This window comes from Rhincodon typus, chromosome 10 (genome assembly GCF_021869965.1).
Source record: "Rhincodon typus isolate 14 chromosome 10, sRhiTyp1.1, whole genome shotgun sequence".
Lineage (NCBI taxonomy): Eukaryota > Metazoa > Chordata > Chondrichthyes > Orectolobiformes > Rhincodontidae > Rhincodon > Rhincodon typus.
In genome coordinates, this window is record NC_063341.1 from 48,433,900 (window position 1) to 48,455,801 (window position 21,902).

General features: G+C 38.0%; 1 protein-coding gene across 2 annotated transcripts in view; it reads left to right on the forward strand.

Moving 5' to 3' along the window:
* The window catches only part of plpp3 (phospholipid phosphatase 3), a 201,428-nt gene that overhangs the window by 169,333 nt on the left and 10,193 nt on the right, over window positions 1-21,902 (forward strand). For both annotated transcript variants that reach the window (XM_048602230.1, XM_048602231.1), the window contains exon 5: window positions 13,244-13,420. In XM_048602230.1, the coding sequence (XP_048458187.1) occupies window positions 13,244-13,420 (177 nt within the window). The remainder of the gene's footprint in view (window positions 1-13,243; window positions 13,421-21,902) is intronic.

Sequence of the window (21,902 nt, forward strand, 5' to 3'; positions counted from 1 at the left end):
GCAGAAATTTGCCCAAGATCCTTAGACAGCACCTTTTAAACCCGTGACCATTCACATTGAGAAGGACAAGGATAGCAGATACATAGGAACATAAACACCTGCAAGTTCCCCTCCAAGCCACTCACCATCCTGACTTGGAAATGTTGCTGTTCCTTCACTGTCACTGGGTCATAATCCTGGAATTCCCTCCCCAGTTGCATTGTGGGTCAACCTACAGCTGCAGCAGTTCAAGGTGGCAGCTCACCACCACCTTCTCATGGGTAACTCGAGATGGACAATAAATGCTGGCCAGCCAGCAGTGCTGATGGCTCACGAGAGAATTTAAAACTAAAGCACTGTTCACTGGCCAACCCATTAGGAAACATGTGAAATGTTAAGTTTTTGTATATATTCACATTAAATCCTTTATCATTGGATAGCTTGGCATAAATTATACTTCATGAAAGCTCACATTCACTGAGTGAGGTTAGTGAAGGAGTTAGCAATGAAGAGGCCAACAGGAGAGGTCAATAAAAAATGGCAGCATAAATCTGGCATTCGTTTCCAATCTGAGCAACAGGAATATTTCTTGGAGAGTTCAAAAGAATAGTTTTCCTTTCCATGAGGCATACTACTCATTACGATGATACCGTCTGATCTACATTCTTTCCACTATTTCAGATTTTTAGAAGGTGAGTTTTAAAGTACACTGGAATCTGTTTCTCACTGACCAGGAATGTAATTTGGGTTTGAACTTTTTTACATTTGGCATAGGCTTAGTGTTTTCCACTCTATGTGCAGGTTTTTCTCTCCTGGCGCAGGAACAAAAGTCATGTTTGTAACCAGGTTCTGAATCCACCTCAGGGGGTAACAGTAACGGGAGAACTTGAATTCCATTTGGCCTGGAGGTGGGATTGCTGTTCGAGTAGGAATGGCTGGTGGGTTCTTATCACTGAAGACCCATTCAGAGACTTTTAAGCTTGCAAGGAACAGAAGGCTTCAATCAAAGGTAAATAACGGAGACGATGTAAAAATGGAGGCACCCTCCTTCCAATCTTTCTAAACTCCAAATAAATAGTGGAATTTGCAGCCAGGCTACCACTGGGTGGGGCAAGCTGAGAGGGCAGAGCCCTTGTGTGCTGTAATGGCCTGCAATTGCTCTTACACCTAGGCTGGCACAGAAGGCTCCTCGACATACATGGAGCACAGTGCTACCCCATCAGTTTGTTACTAGGTGCCTATTTCCAGACCCTTAAACAGGTCACCACTATAATACATGCAGTTCCCTTCAATTGGCCTGTAGTAATGGAGGAGGGAATCAAGCTGCTGGCACTATTGTTAATTCCCAACCATGCTCCCAAACCCAGTGGAGACTCAAAATTGCTTGTTGCCTTTGCCACTCGCAATAGTAAAAGGAAAACAGCCATAGACAGGAGCTGATATGAGATCATACTACTACATATAAATACAGCTGAGCCTTACTTGTTTTGTAAACTTATCTCAAACAACAGAAACCATTTTTCTGTGTAAAGTGCAAGTGGAATAACAATAGTTATTTCCTGGAGCAACAATTTAGCTCAGTGGTCTGGAATTATATTGGTCATGTAAACACGATAGGTCATTACAGTAGGTATAACTCTTTGCCTGCAGTCTGTCTTGAAGATTTAAATTGGTTGTTATAGAAATTGCTGTGTGATCATCATTCAGTTCTTGTTGCTGAAGAACGATAAAGGTTAAACTAACAGCATTCTTTTGGATGATCTTAGCTGAAAGGCAATTGAACAGTAAAGTCCTCTTGCTGCATGTAGTCATTGTAGAGTTCATTACTCAGTTATTTAGGATTAAAGAATTAGCTCCGTCAGCAGTGACATTTTGGTCTGGGTCCTTGCACAAGTTATATATAAAAGGTAGTGAATGATTAATGTTTATGAAAGGTTATGAATACATGGGAATATCAAACATATTTAACAATAATAACTCTATTTGTACAAAGTTGTGAAATAGATGGCCAGAGTCAATAACTGTTATGAGTGGGTGGATCTATCAGCTGCTAACTTGTTAATTTATAATAAAAGCATAGGGACTCACATCAAAACACCACAACTACAGATAGCATCTGCTCCATGGCAAGTGGAAGGGATTAAACAGAGTTTCTGAATCAGCAACTGGGATTTCTTGACATTCCCAAAAACTGTCAAGACAGAACAAGTTAGTGTCTAAGATGGCTCCCAGTCATTAGCCAACTGTGAACTGGCTAAGCAATATAACTATGTTCATTTGTATTCCAGATCTTTAATGGTGCACAGTTTACAGGCAGATCCATTAATGGACAGCAGCCATTACTTAATTTTGTAACAGTTCATTTCATTGATCTTCTAAAGCATTTAATTGACAGTTTGATTATGCTATGAGGCAGCAAATTTAATTTTCTTGTAAATTGATAGCATTTTTTAATGAAACAGTTCAGACTGTAGAGCCCCCAATTGAACATAGTGAAAGATGCATTCAGGTTGTAATTGGAATTGAGTTAAAGATGATTTAATGTATTTTTGTAGTTAAGGTCAAGTCTTTAGAGACTGGTGTGCATAACACAATGAGGTAGGGCACCAGCTACAAATGATGGCTCTGCCAGAAACACTGGACCTAAAAAAAAGCAAGTTTAGCTTTCAGATGCTGCAGGCTTTGTGAGGTCTGCATTTTGACAAAAGAACAAATTTATCTCCAACAATCTTGCTGTTCCTGCTTTCCTGTTGTTACTGTTTAATTTGGATTTGGTGGCTCTGAGATAATCACTGGTGTTTACTGGTTCCCTTACCCTTTTCTCATTCTTTCACTGGATGTAGACATCGCTGGCAAAGTGTTGTCCATCCCTAACTGCCCTTCAGAAGGTGGTTCTGAGCCACCTTTGTGAACCAGTGCTGTCCATGTGGTGTAGGAGCACTCACTGTGCTTTTTTGAGGGGAACCTCAAGACATTCATTCAGCAACAGTAGAAGCAATATAGTTTCAAATCAGGAAGCTGTGTGAGTGGGAAGGGAAATTGCAAGTTGATGGTGTTTTCATGCCTCTTGTGCTTCTATGAGGTAGGTTGTGAGTCGGTAAGATGCTACTGAAGGAGCCTTGGTGAGTTGCTGCAGTACATTATGTGTATAGTACATACAGCGGTCACTGTACGAGTTGGTGTAAGTGAACGCTTAGGTCGGTGAGTGGGGTGCTAATCAAGTGGGCTATTTTGTCCTGGATACTGTCACATTTCTTGATAGTTGCTGGAGACGCACTCAGCTAGGCTAATGGAGAGTATTCCATCTTCACTTGTACATTTTTCATGGTGGACAGTCTTTGAGGGATTAGAAGGTGTAGAAGGTTCTACTCAGTGTAGAATCCCAGCCCCTGATCTGATCGCGTTGCTACTGTATTTATATAACTAGTTCACTTCAGTTTCTGTTCAACCCAGGCTGTTGATATAGGAGAATTCCATTATGGTGTCAAGGGGAGATAGTTAGATTCTCTCTTGCTGGAGATAGTGTGGTGTGAATGTTACTTTCCCCTTTTCAGTCTAAGCCTGAATGTTATCAGATTGTATTGCCAATGGGCACAGACTGGCCCCATATCTGAGGAGTTGCTAAATGTACTGAACATTGTGATCATCAACAAACATTTCTACTTTTGACCTTATGATGGAAAGAAGGTCATTGATGAAGCAACTAAAAATGATTGAGCCTAAGGCGCTTCTTTGAGGAACTTAAAGAACTCTTGTGGAACAGTGATGGTGTCTCTACCACTGGGCCAAGGTGCAGGGGTCAAGCCCATTTTGCTCCAGAGTTGTGTAATAACATCTGTAGACAGGTTGATTAGAAAATATCCACTCTGCAGGGGTCTCCTAGGCCTGAAATGACTGGTCTTCAACAAGCATAATCTTCCTTTGTGCTAGATATGTCTTTAACCAACAGAGAGATTTTCCCTAATTCCCTTTGATTCCAGTTTGGTCAGAGCTCCTTGTTGCCACACTCTGTCAAATGTTGCCTTGATATCAAGGGCAGTCACTGGCCGATTAGGAAGAACAAGGTCCACACATTTAGCATTGAGATAGGGAAGAGGTTTGAGAAGCATAATTTCTGCTTTGTCAATGCTTTTTGGTATCAATATAAACGCAGTTTTAGGCTCCCGGTATGAGCATCTTAGAGCCAATTGGATGTTCTGTTTTAATTTGTAGCATTAGAGGATTGGAGTCAAAAAAGACAAACCATTGAAAAAAATACATTTTCGCTGTCTATCACTGCTGTGAAGCAGTATTTACTAAACTGCGTTGCTATCGATGTTGCCATCACCTTTTATAATTTTGACAACTTTTGGTGTTTTCCATGATCTCCTATTGGTAGATAAACCGTTGATTGGTTACTGAGGCAACGACATTGAGAATTCAGTTATAAATTTTAATCTAAATGTGGATTTCCACAATCTTTTTCACCATTTTGCAAAACGCCTGCTGAAACTGTGTGCTATCATTAACATAGCCCTATCCACATGCAGCAGTGCAGCTGAGGTAAATTTCCAGATTTTACACCAGTTTGAATGGATTGTTCATTTATCCATAAATTTATAGGTGCAACAGGATTAGAGTTGCATTTCTGGTGTTTTATGCATTTTGTTTAAGTTAATTATTTCCTTTATCCTCACTAGGACTTACAATGTTTTTTTCTGTACATGTATGGATATTGGCTTAATGTCTGCATACTATTCATTTAAGGCAAAAAGGAACTTAAAAGAATAAATCATTGATGCTTTCTTCTGGCCACATTTGTTTACATAGCTTTAGTGTTTCTGCGTATACAGCACAGATTTTCAGGCAATTCAGGCATAATTTGCCATTTGAGATGATTGGGGTAAATTTCAAAGTAACTTGTCAGGTATCCAGTTGCAGAAAATTTGAGACTGATGCAATCTAACCTTAATTCTAGCTTTTAATGCTCATTAATTAAAAATTCACAGAATACATATTTTTACAGACTTTCTATGGGGAAAAATATAGCTACGATATGAAAGTAATGAGGGACTAATTAGAAGACATTAACTGAAATGTTAAGAGCTCAGGTTTAATTTGAAGCTGATGTAATTTAACAAATTACATTCACCTTCATGAAAATCTCAGTTTGCATCAACACCAATCCTTAGTCGAGGAGTGGAAGTTTTTATTGCAAAATTTGGCTGGATTGAATAACTTTGTATTGTTCTCATGTGCAAATCAGTCTAGAGTTGTTTGCTGTGGATTGCATACACTGAACAGAGGTATAAAATTTATGTGATGATAGTCTATTCCCTGTGGCATTACACATGGAAAGCCAAAACTAAATATAGTTTCCATGTGAATCCAGGTTAAGGAGTAGCAGATAGTTTGCGCAGGATATGGAGATATAACTCAGACCTCATTTAAAAGTCATAAGCTTCTTTTTTAAAATGATTTGATTTGATTTTACCTCTTATAATTAAATAACAAATATTATTATGAATTGGAATACGATTGATTGAAGTGTATGAGGTGTTTTTAGCACAGGCTGAGGAGTTGGAAGTCTGAGGTGGTATCTTAATAATAAAAGGTAATTAAAATGTGTCGAGTTTATGTGGGCAATTTCCATGACAAAAAGAACTGTTGGAATTTATAATAGAAAAGTACTCAATGTGCTTACAGGTAGAAGATCTTTATTGTAGATATGTTAGAATGATATTAAATTTTAAAGAAGATCTGTTTGGAGAATTCCTAATTTAAACTTTGTCCTTCTATGTAATTTCAAGCAAGATTTTGATTCCAATGATTGAGGGTCAGAATAGAGTCACACAAACATGGAATTTCCAGTTGGCATTTCAGTTCCCTACCATGGTCTGGACCCCCAGCAATTTTCAAGAAGATGAGTTGGGCACGGAGCAGTTATCCACCCACAAGCAGTGTGTTCTGAGGAAGAGTCCCTAGACTTGAAACATTAACACTGTTCACGCATGCTGCCAGACCCCGAGTGTCTCCAGCAACTTTTGTTTTTGTTTGTTTCAGATCTCCATCATCCACAACACTTTAATTTACTTTCTTCAAAGAATTCCTTCAATCTGGAAGCAGGCCATTTGGCCCATTGAATGCACACCAACCCACCTAAGAGCATTCCACCCAGACCCCCCGCCACCCCCATAACTCTGCATTTCCCATGGCTAATCCACCTAGCCTGCACATCCCTGGACACTAGGGGCAACTTGGCACAGTCAATCCACCTAAGTTGTATATCTTTGGACTGTGGAAGGAAACCAAAGCACCTGGAGGAAACCCACGCAGACATGGGGAGAATGTGAAAACTCTGCATAGACAAATGCCCGAGGCTGGAATCGAACCTGGGTCCATGGCGTCCACTATGAGGCAGTGGTGCTAATCTAATCAAGATGCCAATTGATCAGAGGCCACGAAGGGGTCTGTTTGCCCCCAGTATGTGACCCCAGGCCACTGCTTTTAGCACTACTTTTAGAGTAAAGCAGAAATGTTGAATGTGAATTTGAGAAGAACACCAAGAATAAAATGGGCACTGGCTCATTGATTTGGTGCTTGAGTAACGCTACAGATGTACAGAGTGCCCTGTACACTTGTTGGAAATTGAGTCCATGCTACAGTATCTTGCATTTTCTCTGACTCCTGGTTAGCAAAACCATTAAGGAATCACTAATGCTATATATCCTAAACACTTTAAATATTTTTAGATACTGTAATGGCAGAGGTTTCATTAAAAAAAAATCTTGCAAAGGCTGTTACACTGAAAGATACAGTTTAAAAATGCGGATGGCACTTATATATTTATTAGAATTTTTCAACGTCAGAAAATATTCTTAACTACTCGCACATTGCTTGTAGTGTAAGCAGCTGCAAAGAAAGTTAAGTCGCTGTTCATGGAACAAATACGAAGGATTAGCCATAAATTCTTTAGACATGCATCGTTACCCATTAGATGATGGTTAAAAGCTCTCAATGTTTTGGGATAAAAGGTCTCTTTCTTTTTTTTAACACGAATTATACATTAATATAACCAATAATCTTCCCCGTTGTGGGTAGGGACATCTAAAACATACTGAGCTTCGTTCTACGCCTGGCTATTCCTCCAGCTTGTACAGGAAGGCAGCAATTTGCTGAAGTGGTTTCCAGAGCTAGTGGTCTCCTGCCTATATCTTTGCGAACCTACCTCTGTTCACATGATTTGTGGGAAGAGTGCTGTGCTTCCTGTTACCTCTTCCCATTGTGTCCCCATGTTTCCACAGGAACTGGCAAGGAGGAGTTACCCTGTAGTCTATGAGAAAGCAGCTGTGAAACAAATTCTTTATCCGCAGAATGTCCCTTCCCCCTCCAGCTGAACTGCAAAGGTCGTTGCATCTCAATAGCAGGATTGTTGCTTGTTGCTTGGTTTAATCCTTGTACTTAAAGCTCAAAGTATGTCGTGAAGCTTTCAATTCAGTAACCATCGGCAGTTGCAGCAGCGTGCTTTGTTTATTTCTGGTTGCTGTTACCATATATTAATAGCATGAAAGACTAACCATTTGTGCAACGCAGCAGTGTTTGGGCTCATAGTTATCAAACTTGTGGGAATTCTGCCCGCACAAGGATTTTCACATGGGTGTTCCAAAGCTGCAAAATTAAAATAAACAAAAAGAGAAACTCAGCCAAAAATTTGTCTCCACAATTCCAACTGAGAGGCCTGAAGCCAGCCCGAAATTGAGTCTTGGATCTTCTTTCAATAACTTAAGTGAGAATCGGTGCCTGTTGTGACCAGGAAACCCTGAATCCAGCAAATCCAGCACCTGTTTGAACAAGGCAGCCCAATTTCTCAGAGGAGCGCTAAAACAGGTAAGGAGCCCCCGATTAGCATATACAAAGACCTTACCACATGTGCCTGAAAAATACCCCAAAACCGTGTTTGGACTTCCTTGGACTTGAAATCATTTACTTGCAAAATTAGCTGTTTTTGCCACTTTTTTCTTCAATTTCAGCCCAATAATTGTTCTGTTATGAGAGGCTTTTATCAGTACTTTTACTGAGAGATGCCATATAATTCAGAGATTGTTGACTTAATGAGGCATAAGGATGTAGGTAAATCTGAGAATGAAAATGGAAATATTCTACATAGGAATTGTTTGGTAGAACTGAACCAAGGTTAAGCTTGATTAGATTTTTTCAAAAAGAAAATCAGTGTTGAATTTAGAGCTAGATCAAATTTTCATATTTTCTTTGAGTACACTTGCTGTAGAGATGTAGAATGTTCTTGACTGCAATCTGTAGCTACAGCAGTGGAAGTTAATGATGGCAAGTAACTTGTATTGTCAACTGGCAACATTAAGCCAGCAGTTGGCCTTGTGTTAAATAACAATGTTGCGTTAAAGGAATGTTTCAAGAGAATGATTTATGAATGACCTTTTCCTTCAAAGATTATCTGCAAAAATATGTTCAAGACTGATTTCCTGAGTGGGGCCGTGACCATTTATCACACTGTGTCTGTGGAAGCTTGATGTTTCCTATATAGTCTTGACTCCCAGGTCTACCCTTCTACCTTCCTCCATTGGTTTTCCTGAGCAATACACACAACATAGAGTAAAGACATATTGGCCACTGGCTTGCCAGATAGGAAGTTTATGACATGTTGATGAAGAATTATTCCTCCAGTTCTTGTGCACTCCTCACATTGTCTGATTTCCACCCAGCAGCAACCCATGACTGCATGGCTCATCTGGTAGGATGAGAAATTGAGCCAATCCCACATCACCATTGAATTATTTCTTGAAGTTCGAACCATCCAATTGTTAATTAAAGCAAAGTAAAAGATAGTGTAGTTTGTAAATGGTTGCTGCACATGAAGGTCACAGTAAAGAGTTTTCCCATGTCTCAAGGGTTTTCTCTGGATATATACAATTTTGATTACGTGAGTAACCACTTCAATTTCATTGTTTTATATTCAAACTTCCAGTTATTCAACTAATAAAATTGCAATTTGAATTTCTGAATTGTTTACACTTATTCTTTACAATTTCTTTTATGGTTACTTTTCTAAAAAAACTCTTTAATTAGCACGTTTGGACATTTTATGATACACCTCCAGGCAAGTGTGGCTAAAACCCAAAGGTTCTGACTCGGAGTAGGAGCACGAGAGCCCCTTTGTGGTTTCTTTTCATCTATTCAAATCTAATTGCCTTAAAACAAAATGCTCTGAGTGATAATCAGTTCTTAATGGTCGTACTATTGGAAAATACACAGCTTTTCTTCTGATCCTTTTAAATCATCTTTAACTCTTGTTAATACTCCTTTGAAGAGGATGTTTCAACAAGCTCTACCTGCTGTGTAAATACATGTTTCTGTTTGATGTGTTATCGTTGGTAGGAATATAAAAGACACGTACATAAAAGGCATACCCTTCATATGTGTGGGTGATAACATGCTGTTGTAATCCTGTTTATGACTTTGTGTTTGGTCCCGATTACTTGCCATTTTTATAGGGCCTCAGTTGTTATATATGTAATTAAAATACTCCATAGACATAAACAGGAATTGATTGTACAAACCATATTGAAGGAAGATGATGGAAATATCTGTTGCAGTTTTCCGCAAATTTTTTTTGTTAATTTGCTTATTACACATTGTTATAGTGATTGTATCCACTAATATCAATATTGAAGTTAGGCTATGCAAGTTAGATTCATGTTAAATGATATCTTCAACGTCTAATGATTTCAATCTGAACATATATTTAATTTTTGATTATTAGTGCTTGAATGTGAAATTACACAGATTAAGCCATTCTTTCAGATCAATGACTGTTTAAATGGTGTTTGAACACTGACGCCACACAGTTCTCGGTTTAGTTTGATTAAGATGTTGTTATCAGTACAATAATTAATCTAGCCAACGTACAATAAGACATCAAAGCCTGGTTTCTAATTCTTGTTTTCACTGTATCTGAGCACAGTATGGAGAGGTTCATGGAACACATAAGAATGAAGCAGTCTCTCTCCAGGGTGAAAACGTTTTGGAATCAGGCTGTGTATATATGTATCCTGTCAGTCAGTCATGGAACTGATTAATGGAACCAGGAGGTCTTAGCCAAAAAAATAAGCAATTGGCAGGAACGGCAATGAAGAGAAATTAAATTACAGTGTCAAAAAAAATGTGAAATGAATTATCCTGATGATGACAAACCAAATATAGAAACTGCGTCCAAAAGTAGTATACAGATATGTATTCAAATATAGAATCATTGATGCGCTGACAAGTTGAACATTAGACTTGCTGTTTGGAATGTGGAGTTGTTTGTTGATTCCGGTGGAGCCAGGGAGGAGGGGAATAGTGGAGAGCTGGGGTCCCTTGTCAGTAGCTACTTATACCTTACTGGCACTTGACATTGGGAAGGAGGGGGTCTGCTGAGAACAAGTCCCCTACCCAGCGACCCACTTTCCAGGGATTGCTAATCTGTGCTCGGGTCCCTCCTCATTCTGAGACCTTCGGTGGGTGTAGTATCTGAAGCACCCCTTTTCGCCTGCTGCACTATTCAATAATATCATGGCCAACCACCCCAGCAAACCGAGGCATATAAATAACAAGCGGGACAGAACACTGACACTTCACCGGAAGCGCACTGACTATGTTACCAAGCAGGGCGATGAAACGTCTGCAACCAAACACACCGGCTCAGCGAGCAAGTCTACAACCTCATCCACAACCTGAGCTACAAATCTTCTCAAAAACTTTCAATCTCACTTTCCCAATTATCCCTGATATCCTTTGACTTCCTTGTTAGTCAAGAAGCCATCTACCTCAACTTCAAAAATGTACAATGATTTTGTCTCCACTGCTTTCGGGGGAAGAGAGTTCCACAAACTCATGACTCTCAGGAAAGGAAACATTCTCCTCTACTCCATCTTAAAAAGGAAACTTCTTACTTTTAAATAGTGTACCCTAATTCTAGCCTCGTCGACAAGGGAAAACATCCTCTTGGCTTCCACCCTGTCAAGTCCCCAAAGGATCTGATATTTCAATAGGATCACCTTTCATTCTTCTAAATTCCAATGGATATAGGCTCAACCCTTCCAACCTTTCCTCACACATTAATCCCTGATCTTCAGAGTCAGTTGAGTGCGCGTTCTCTAAGCTGCTTCTGATCTATTTGTCTTTTCTTAAATAAGGAGACCAAAACTGTGTGGTGCACTAGATGTGGTCTCCCCAATGCCCTGTGCACCAGTAGCAAAACATCCCATAATTTTATATTCCATTCCCCTTGTAGTAAATACCAACATTCCATTTGACTCCCTAATCACTGTACACACATCCTAACTTTCCTGGGAAAGTGGAAAAGTTTACATTTTTCAACATTATAGTCCATATGCCAGTTATTTTGACCAACTATGTAACCTATCTATATCCTGCTGCAGATACCTTAACATTAACTTTGTAATTTACTTTCCTACCTATTTGCAAATTTAGCAGCTATACACTTATTTCCTTCATCTAAGTCATTGAAATTGCAAAATAAATTACAAATGGTGAGGCACTAGTCCAATCCAGTTGTTACATCTTGCCAATCCTCTATGCATGCTAATATGTTATTCTGTACACTGTGGATTGTTATTTTGTGTAGTGACTCTTGATGTGGCACCTTATCAAATGCCTGCTAGATATCTTAAACACAGAACATCCATGAGATTCTCCTTCATCAACATTGCTTGTGACTTCCTCAAATACTCTCCTAAGTAGGCCAAACACCATTTCCCTTTTACAAAACCATGTTGTCTCTGCCTGATCACAATATGACTTTTAAGTGCCTAGCTAAAACCTTTTTTACAGTAGATTCCAACATTTTCCTTATAACAGGTGTTATGTTAATTGGCCTTTGTTTTCCTACTTTATGGCTAAATCTTTCTTGAATAGGGGAGCTGCTTTTGCTATTTTCCAATCTTCAACTTTTATGGATTTGAAAAACTTAATGAATTTAACATGAAACGAATACATCCACTATATCAGCAGCTACTTCTTTTAAGGTCCTCGGATGAAGTCTGTCTGGAGCTGGAGATGTATTCACTGTTGACTCTAACTGTTTTGGCAGCACCTTTTCTCCAAGGATTATAATTGCTTGAAAATCTTCCCTCTGTCTCATCTTTTAATTTACAATTATTTTGGTAATGTTATTGATATCTGCTACATTGAAGATCAGCACAAAATATCTATTCAACACCTGTCATTTCCTTGTTTTCCTTCCTTAATTCCCCAGACACTCTCTCTAGAAGATCAATGCTCCCTTTACTTACTCTCTTCCTTTTAAATGCCTGTAGAAATTATTGATGTATTTTTTATATTTCTAACTAGCTTTCTCTAGTTTTCCCTCATTTTGTTTTATTTTGTTTTCTTTGCTGTTTTTTATGTTCTGTCCAATCTTCGGTCTCTAATCTACCTGGAATAGCACATTTTCTTTCTTTTAATTGAATGCTACCTTTAGTTAGACATGGATGATACACCCTCCCCTAGAGTGTTTCTTTCTCTCTGGCATGTATCTTTGCTAATATGCCCTTTCAGAAGGACTGCCAGTTGCTTTTGTTGGATGGGACTTGTGCTCCCTTGATTCTGGGTGAAGGCCTCAAGGACTGTGAAGTGCCTGAGTCTTTCAAGATGCAACAGACTTTCCTAATGGGTGACCATGTAGGGCTCTAACCAGTTCTCCAGTCTGCAGTTGGCACTCCTATCAGTTTCTCTGTTGATAGAACACTTCCCTTCTGCTGTTCACCTTGAACTGCAAAGTCCAGGAGAACCTTGGTGCATGCATTTTGCCTTATTGCACAACTGATGTTATCTTCCTACATGATTTCTCTTTTCCCAGCCACTTCCAGCAACTGCTGCAGCCAAAATGCCCTTCGCCTCTAAGAGGCCCAAGCTGGCTTTTAGTTGTGCAGGCTCACTTTAATGGTGTGGCCCTCTTCTGCTTTTACACCTGGGCTCAGGCGTGCAGCCACTCAGCAGTATATTTAGTGCTAGCTACGTGCTACAATCATGGTATTAAGCAAGCAGCAAGAAATGTAAATGCAGTTGTGGGTTAGTTGTACCTTATCCAGTTTCATGACATTTGTGTCTTAACATCTGCCAGTGACACTTGGTAGCATTTTGAAACTTCTTCAATGTATTGTTTATTTTACGGTGATATTAAAAACTATGAGATTTGAGAGAGTAATATTAATTTGGAAGCTAATTGTTTCTCTCTTCATGTCTTCAGTTTTATCTACAGGCCCGGTTCACATGGAGGGGAGGCAGGCTCCTTCGACCTTTGCTCCAGTTCACACTGGTGATGATGGCTTTTTACACTGGGCTGTCTCGCGTCTCGGACCATAAGCATCATCCCACAGATGTTTTGGCTGGCTTTGTGCAGGGGGCCCTGGTGGCTTATTTCATAGTAAGTGTTATGTCATTGCATTTTGCAATCCTTTCTCAGAGTTTAAAGCAGTTCCTCAGTGACCATGAGTCAAGATTCAATTCTGACTCTGAACTTTGCAATCACAGCTCCCTGAGATCAGAGAACAGAGGAAATGTGGAAATGTGGAAAGTGGAAATTATTACCTACTCCAGTTCTACCTGCCAATTTTTTTCTGTGAGAAAATACTACTGGTTCAAGAATGTGTGCTCATCATGCTTGGGGAACAGTTGATTATAGTTTCTTTTGGTTGAGGTCAGCATTACATTCAGAGGGTACATCTATACTCATTTTGCTGTAAGACTATAATTTATACCTCAGAATGGAGAAAGGCAATTCAGAAAGGAAATCATGTGGCATGGATTAAAACTTGTCAGCTGCCTTTTTCTTTGGTTCAGTGACCAAAATCACAGTGGTAACCTTTTGGTTTTGTTGATATAGTTTTAATCTTTCCTTTAGTTCTCTAGTAGTGAACTGAAAAGGTTTGTGAGTCAGATATTACCAACAAGCATGCCAAAGGGCAGGCACTTTGATGTGTTTCAGTTGAGTTGACATATCTATGTGAACTAATAATATTTACTTACAACCAATAAGTCATTCTTTTTTCCACAATGAAGAAGTATGTGGCTAATTTATTGTACACTGTCAGTTACAGTGGAAAAACTGCACTTTATCCATTTAAACTCTCAGCCTTTGTAAGATTGGTTGGATAAGAATATTTCAATTCACTAATCAGATATTTGAACACATTCCAAGGTTAAGGAGTTGTGTGGTATATTGTGATAAACACATACTGTATGAAACTCTACGTTTGTCAAGTTTACAAGATGTAGTTCACTGGGATTTTTGCAAAGGCCATGAAAAGACAGTAGCTCAATGCAAAAGAAAGCTTTTAGCATGAAAGAAAGACAATTAGGACCCCCGAATTAAAGTTTACATTAATCTTATATACCTTACAGCTACACTTTGGGTGTACGTAAAAATGGACGTAGTCAACACTGAAGCCACTTTTTACCTTGGAGCTTTTGCACAGATCATCATCGGTTGTACTGCATTTCCTGGATGCAGCTATTGGAAGGAAATAGGTTCTCTTCAAAACTAAACTTGGACGTGATTCTGAAAACAGATCTTGATACATACCAGAGACATTGCACTGCATGAGTCACATTTATCCTGAAATGAAGATTTTTGTCTTTTAACAAGAGGTCATTTTATCCCTTTGACCCCCAAGGAAAGCTAGAAGGAAGGGACAACAGCGTTGCTTTAATTATTTTCATGCAATTAAGTTTTATTTTCTTCTTTCATACAAAATGAGCATCATCAACATTTTTGCCCAATGCTGATGCCCCTGAAGAAAGGGTTGGTAGCCTCATTCTTAAATCTCAACTGTCCATTTTCTATATGGGCCCAACCACTGTGCTGCAAGGAGAGAGTTCCAGATTTTTGAAGTGACAGTGAAGGAATGATGTTATAGTTTCAAGTCAGGATGCTGTGTGGTTTGGAGGGGAATTTATACATGGTGGTGTTCCTTTGTGTATACTGTCCTCGTTCTTCTAGGAAGTTGAGGCTGCGGATTGGGAAGGCATTATTGAATAAGGTTTGGCAACTGGTTGAAGAAATAAAGATCTGATTGTTGTGCCACATATAGCTTCTGATTTTATATTCATATCCTTTTCAGACCTTTATATAAGGAATAACTACAAATTCAAGATGATGGGGCATACTGAGTAGAGTTCATCAATAATATTATCTAGAGAATATACAATACTGTAAAGGAAACTAAAAATATGTCAAATCAAAATCTATTTCCCCTTCTGAGTAACATTTTCCTTTGCACTTATGAATGTTCTTCATCTAGAGTACTTCTCAAAATGATTAATGTTGACTCTGTTCGCAAACCTTCTGTGAAAAATCTTAGAGAATACTTTACTAGATAAGATTGGAAACAGGTGAAAGCAGTCATGAGATTGATATTCCAAAGAGATCTTTGTCATTTTGTTTTGGGTTATAACTTCCCAGAAAGTCTGCACAAAATTGCAAAACATTGGTGCAGCAGTATAAGTGCTCACAGTACAGGGGTTGACTGAATTATATTCAAAGCTTTCAAATTGCAATCCAATAAAGTCCCAGAGAGAAATACCAGTTTAAAACAGTAATGTAATAGAACAACGTAATGCTGGAAATCTGAAATAAAAACAGAAATTACTGCAGAAACGCAGCAGGTCCTGGCACATCTGTGGGAAGAAAGCAGAGTTAATGTTTTAAGTCAGGTGACTCTTCATCAAAAAAGTAGTACTTGGAACGTAGTACTTGAAGGTATTGGTCATATTGGTCCTGCATTTTGAAGTATACACAACGTATTGGACCAGGATTTTACAAATTTAGATCCACTAATTTTACTGGATGTTTTTTCCTTTTCAGGTAGTTCTTTACTATGGATCCAATAAAGTCAAATGACATCAGATCAAACATTATTTGCTGCCCTATAACACCACTGTATTAGAGTCCCTATAAACTACTCCTACCAGTGCCATCCTGGAAGTTAATATTAACCAGAAGCTGAACTGGCCAGCTATATACATACTGTGCCTTATTGATCGGGTCAGAGACGTGGAAATCTGCAAGATTTAAGAAGACCCCAATGTAAATGACTTTCATTCTATTGAAAATAAGGACAAACAATAGCTGGCGTTTCGGTCTGGACCCTTAGAAGGGTCCAGACCCGAAACGCCAGCTTTCCTGCTCCTCTGATGCTGCTTGGCCTGCTGTGTTCATCCAGCTCTACACCTTGTTATCACAGATTCTCCAGCATTGGCAGTTCTCACTATCTCTCACGTTGGAGTGTTACACTTTATTAAAGCAGTCTACAGATTTTGTATCTTGATTCAAATGCAAAACTTAACACTGTTGCACAAAGCCGTGTAGCATTAGGGGCCTGTCATTTGCAGTAGAAATCATTTAAAAAGATACTGCTTTTCCTGTTGCTTTGGCCTTTTGGGATCATGTGTTTTTTTGTGAGTAAGTGTTCAACACAGATCTGGTATAAAGATAACGTCTATCAGCAAACATCAATAACAAACCAGTGTGCATGACTCGGACTCTGAGTGCTTGGTTTGATCGTATTATGATGCTGTAGAGATTAATACTTTTGGAGAAAGATATAAATTTTTCAGTGGCCTTTTCAAAGGAATTGCATGACAAGATTTCAGGTTTTAAGATTTTTACTATAATGAACAAAATAAAATCAACATTGACTAACATGACCTATTAAGCAACAAATACACTAAAAAGGTACTCCCCAGTAACATCTTAACAGCTGAAAGCTCCACACTCCATGTATGAGCTATGGCAAGTTCCTAGCAGATACATAGAATGCATTTAAATTCCCAAATGTCTCACAATCACTAGCCATTAACCTGGGTAAATCTTCCAGTGTCCTTTTAAACAAATTATTTTTCATTCAGTTTTTGAATGGACTTCCAGCAGGAAGGCATTCACTGGTAATTCTTTGGTTTTCAATTTTCCACAACAAGATATGTTCCTTCAAAAAGGGGTTCTGTCCTAGCCAGCATGCCATTTAGTGATTAATCCAAAAGCTGTCCTTTTCTTCTACCTTTCATAGCACTGTTTTCAGTCTGACTGCCTCTGAAAGTCTGAGAGTCTGCAAGTAGCAAGAACAGCTGCCTTCTCCTTTGTGTTGAGATATTAAAGCCTGCATCTGATTTTCAATAGGTCTACTCCTGATTCTCCCTGTTCCCATGGTAACCTAGTTATAAGGGCTTTCGCCTGATAGACTTCAGTACAGCATCACATTCTCTCCCATTTCAGGGCATTCTATTTTACCTTAAGCTAAGAGAGATAATTTAAGGCAAAACTTTAAAACCTGGTCATAACAATTGTTTTGTGCAATTCTAGATCATTATGGTCAAAATGTTGCTGTGGATGTATTGATGTTAATTCCTCTACAGTACAATGTTGGTTGTTGGTTGTAGGATCTGAATAGGTATTTTTGAGTCTCTGATTAAAATGTTAGGCAGCATTTGAATTAGAACCAAGGAGCAGAAAAGTAAAAGAACTGCACTTATATTGCATCTTTCTTAACCTTAAAATGTCTCAGTGTGAAATAAGAATTCTTATTTTAGCATTTTTGAAAATGCAGTCGATATTTTAAGGTAGGTAAAACAAAAGCCAATTTGCATACATTGTGATAATGACTAGATAGTCTGTTTACAATCGCCATTACTAAAGCAAGTTATTCAGTCATTAAGGTTTTTGTAGGGCTTTACTGTAAAGTATTGGCTAAATTACAACCATGATTACATTTCAGAGCACTTTGTTGGCTGTAAAGTACTTTGGGATGTATGAGGTTGTACAAAGTGAGAAATAAATATGAAGTATTTCTTTCCTTATTTTTTTCTAATCTGATAAGGGTATATGAAACATAGGTGTCCGTTTTAATAGGTAATTTCAAGCAATTATTTTTAAATTGGGAATCCCTGAGTGGCTTAGTATCCAAGTTAGGAAATGCTACGTTGCTGCTTTGTCATCTGATACATGAAATAAGCTGTAAGATCTATTAAGCTGCTTTATTTGAGAATGGTAAATGTCTTAGGTAACATGTAGAGAACTTAAACAGTAGCACCCTTAGGTGATAGAATCCATAGAAAATATTAAGTTAATATTAAAATACTATATTATAAAATAAAATATTATAAGTTTGATTTGAAGACCAACAATTAATTTTAAAAAGATAGTTTTAATGGAATGAGAAAACAGCTCCACATAATTAACCAGGTAAAGGAAATGAACAAAGCCCCATAGGAGTGTAAACAGAATACTTTTAAAGCATACTGCATGGAAATAAATGCAAACAGAAGGGTAGAAAATGGAATCTAAACAAGCATAATCAGACAGGGATGAATAAACAATCCAATATGAAATAATTAACATGAAATAAATCTTAAGTTACATAGGGAGAAAGGATGGGAATCAACCAGAATGAATAGTAACATCTTCAATTAACTGCTAAATACCAGTCAGAAAAGCAAACAGAATCTGTCTATTGGTTTATCTGCGAATGCTAAAGAAAATACAAACAATGCTTTTGTGCTTTAACAATTAGTAAGAAGTCAAAAATGAGTTAGGACCCTAAAGAATGCTAATTTCATTTGAAATAAAGGTGAGCATAAAATAGTTTTAAAAAAGCAATAATTACTTCTTTGACATATTTACTATGGAATGCACCAGTACAATCCATGATAATTAAAGTCCAAATCAAAAAGCTACAAAAATGGAGATATGCTAAAAGGATTCTGAACAGAGAAATGCTCAGGGTCTGGGGAGGTATTGTGGTATTATAAGATATTTTAATAGATAATAAGGGGCCAATGGCGAAGCTATTTAAGTGGTTGGATACTGGAGAAGCCAAGATCGGAAAACAAGGTGTTGATTCAAAGTAAGGTGTTGACGTATGTCTCAAAGGGCTGTGAGCCACAGCACCTCTGGCCTGGGAATATAGTAACTTTCCCTATCGAAGTTGGTCCAGTGTGTAAGCATGTGATAAATATAGACTTAATGATTGTTTAAAATAGAACTTTAGAATTAAGGGCAGCAGAGAAAAGAAAATGCCCTGTATACTTTAAAACAAGTCATGGATGCTGACAATGTCAAAGTTATTATACTTTTATCACAAGTTTAAGATTTGAATTCAGTGGAAAATTGATATTTGCAAACCTAGATAATGTGGTAACAATTTCTTGAAAAGTGAGAATTTTTTAAGAATCCTGGGAATAACCTATTTAACATAAGATAATATCTGTTACATTTAATGATTCATATGTGAATAATTCACCAGCACATATGTTTAAATGTTAAAACTGATTTCTTGTATGTTTCTATAAATGACAAACAGTTTATTGATCTCTGCTCGTTTTCAAAGATCTGTATACTTTAAAACAAGTCAAAGAAGGTGGACACTGACAATGTCAAAATTCTTATACTTTTATCATAAGTTTAAGGTTTGCATTCAGTGGAAGATTGATACTTACAAACCTGGGTAATGTGGTAACAAGTTCTTGAAAAGTGAGCATTTTTAAGAATCCTGGCAATAATCTGTTTAACATAAGATAATATCTGTTAACATTTAATAGTTTATATGTGAATAATTCACCAGCACCTATGTTTTGATTGTGAAAACTGATTTATTCTATATTTCTATAAATGACTGAAATAGCTTATTGATCTCTGCTGAGTTCCGGCTTAAAAATGCTTCTTTGATTAACAAAAGTATGTTTACATTTCCTTTAAATAAAGAATCTCTGTGACATCTTAATTATAAATAGAAGGAGGCATTTCTTTTGAGGAAATAACACCAACGATTCCTTTAAAAACCTAAGCTATCAGTTTTGAATATGTTACTCTTAATTGCAGTGGGATCAATCTTTCTAATTTGTGTAATTACTGTGCTGCTTTGAATGTATTGTTTCCTTTCTTGTATCTGGAAACTGAAGCTGAGAGACAGAGAGAGAGGTTGGCAGCAGCGTAAATATATGTTATTAGTATACATTCTGGCAATTAGGAAAAGTGGGGTGATGGGAGGTGTATGGGTGTGGTGTTGGTGGGAAGAGTTTTAAAATTGATGGTGCTGTGAACCAAATGTTACATAGATAGGATTTAGTAGTTTGTAGGCATTCTTCAAATTCAGGACTTGTCTGCTTCACTTCATTATTGGAGGATTCACTGTCATTCAAAGAATCACAATGTGGCCAAGCCAGATTATGAAGTAGCTAGTTTCTAAAATGCAAGAGAGCTTGTGCATGTTTGTTCTAGTTCTTTTTTCAGGTGCGTTATAGTTGCTTAGAATCACTTAAGTTTCAGGCAGAGGTTGCTGTAAATAGCTCCTATGTTTCTTTTGGGAACCACAAATATTGCATATGTAAAAGATCATAGAGTTTATTGACTAAAAAGTGTTATGCAGCTTGGGGAGAGGTTAATTTGAAGATATTTTAAAGATGTAGATAAATGAAGCAAAACTTCAATATGTATTTTTGTAACATTACTTTTGGAGATGATTAACTGGAATTACCCATATAATCAAATATTGTAGGGTCAGAGAAGTATAAATGAAAGACTTGCATTTATATAACGCTTTTCATGACCTCAAGAGGTTTCAAAGTGCTTTGCAGCCAATGCTTTTGAAGCGTAGTCATGTTGTACTGTAGGAAACCCAGCAGACCATCTACACACAGTAAGTTTCCACAAAAATAATATATTAGTGACTAGATAATCTGTTTTTGTGTTGTTGATTGAGGGATGAATACTGGTCAGGATATCAAGTATAATGATGGTGATAGGCTGCATTTGGAGTATCGTGTACAATTCTGGAGGCTTTGAACAGGATGCGAAAGAAGTTTACCAGGACGTTGCCTGAATTGGAGTCTATTAGCTGTAAGAACAGATTGGAATAACCTGTTGGACAAATCCAGGCTGGATTGTTTATCCTAGAGCGTTGGAGGCTGAAGGGCGACCTAATGGAAGTATGTAAAATTATAAGTGGCATGGATAGATAGGGTGGATAGTCAGAGCCTTTATCCTAGGGTGGAAATGTCAAATACTAGGGGCATAGGTTTAAGGTGAGAGGGATGTAGGTTAAAGGAAATGTATGAGACAAGTTTTTTAGTCAGAGAGTGGTAGGTGCCTGGAACGCACTGCCAGGGGAGGTGGAAGGAGCAGATATGGCTGCAACGTTTAAGAGGCATTTAGATAGACATAGGCAGGCAATGGAGAGATATAGACCATGTGCAGGCAGTTGGGGTTAGTTTAGAAAGGTTGTGACGGACATGGTTTGTTGAAGGGCCTGTTCCTGTGCTGTAATGTTCTCTGTCCTTAACTCCCTTGCTCTTATTTGAGCTAGTGCTGTGGGATCTTTTGTGCCCACCTGAGAGGGCAGATGGGTCTTTGGTTTAATGCTTCATTTCAGTAAATGACACCACTGACAGTGCAGCAGTCTCAGTACTGTAGTATCAGCCAGGATTCATGTGCTTAAATCCTTAGATGGACCTGAACCCACAAATGTCCGACTCCAAAATGTGTATGCTAGTCACTGAGCCATGCCTGACATTTTGAATATTCATAACTTGTATTTCTGTTGTCTGTTATTCCTTGATATTGATCCTTTGTTTCAGTTTTTGTAAATGACAGTGCCTGACTTACAAATCATATATTTTCCCAGTATGCAGGATGGGCCTCTCCTCTTGTCTTTAAAGTGAGTGGACAAAAATAATTGCAGGACAAAAATAATAGTAGAAGACTATGACAAAACTTTAAAGTAGGCAACAAAATATTCATCATGTGCAGGTCTCAGCTGTTTCAATAGCAGCTTGTGAATTCGACTGAAATAAGACTGAATAACCAATATGATAGTTGGTTTGAGAAAGAGGGGAATCTAATCTAATTACAACCCACC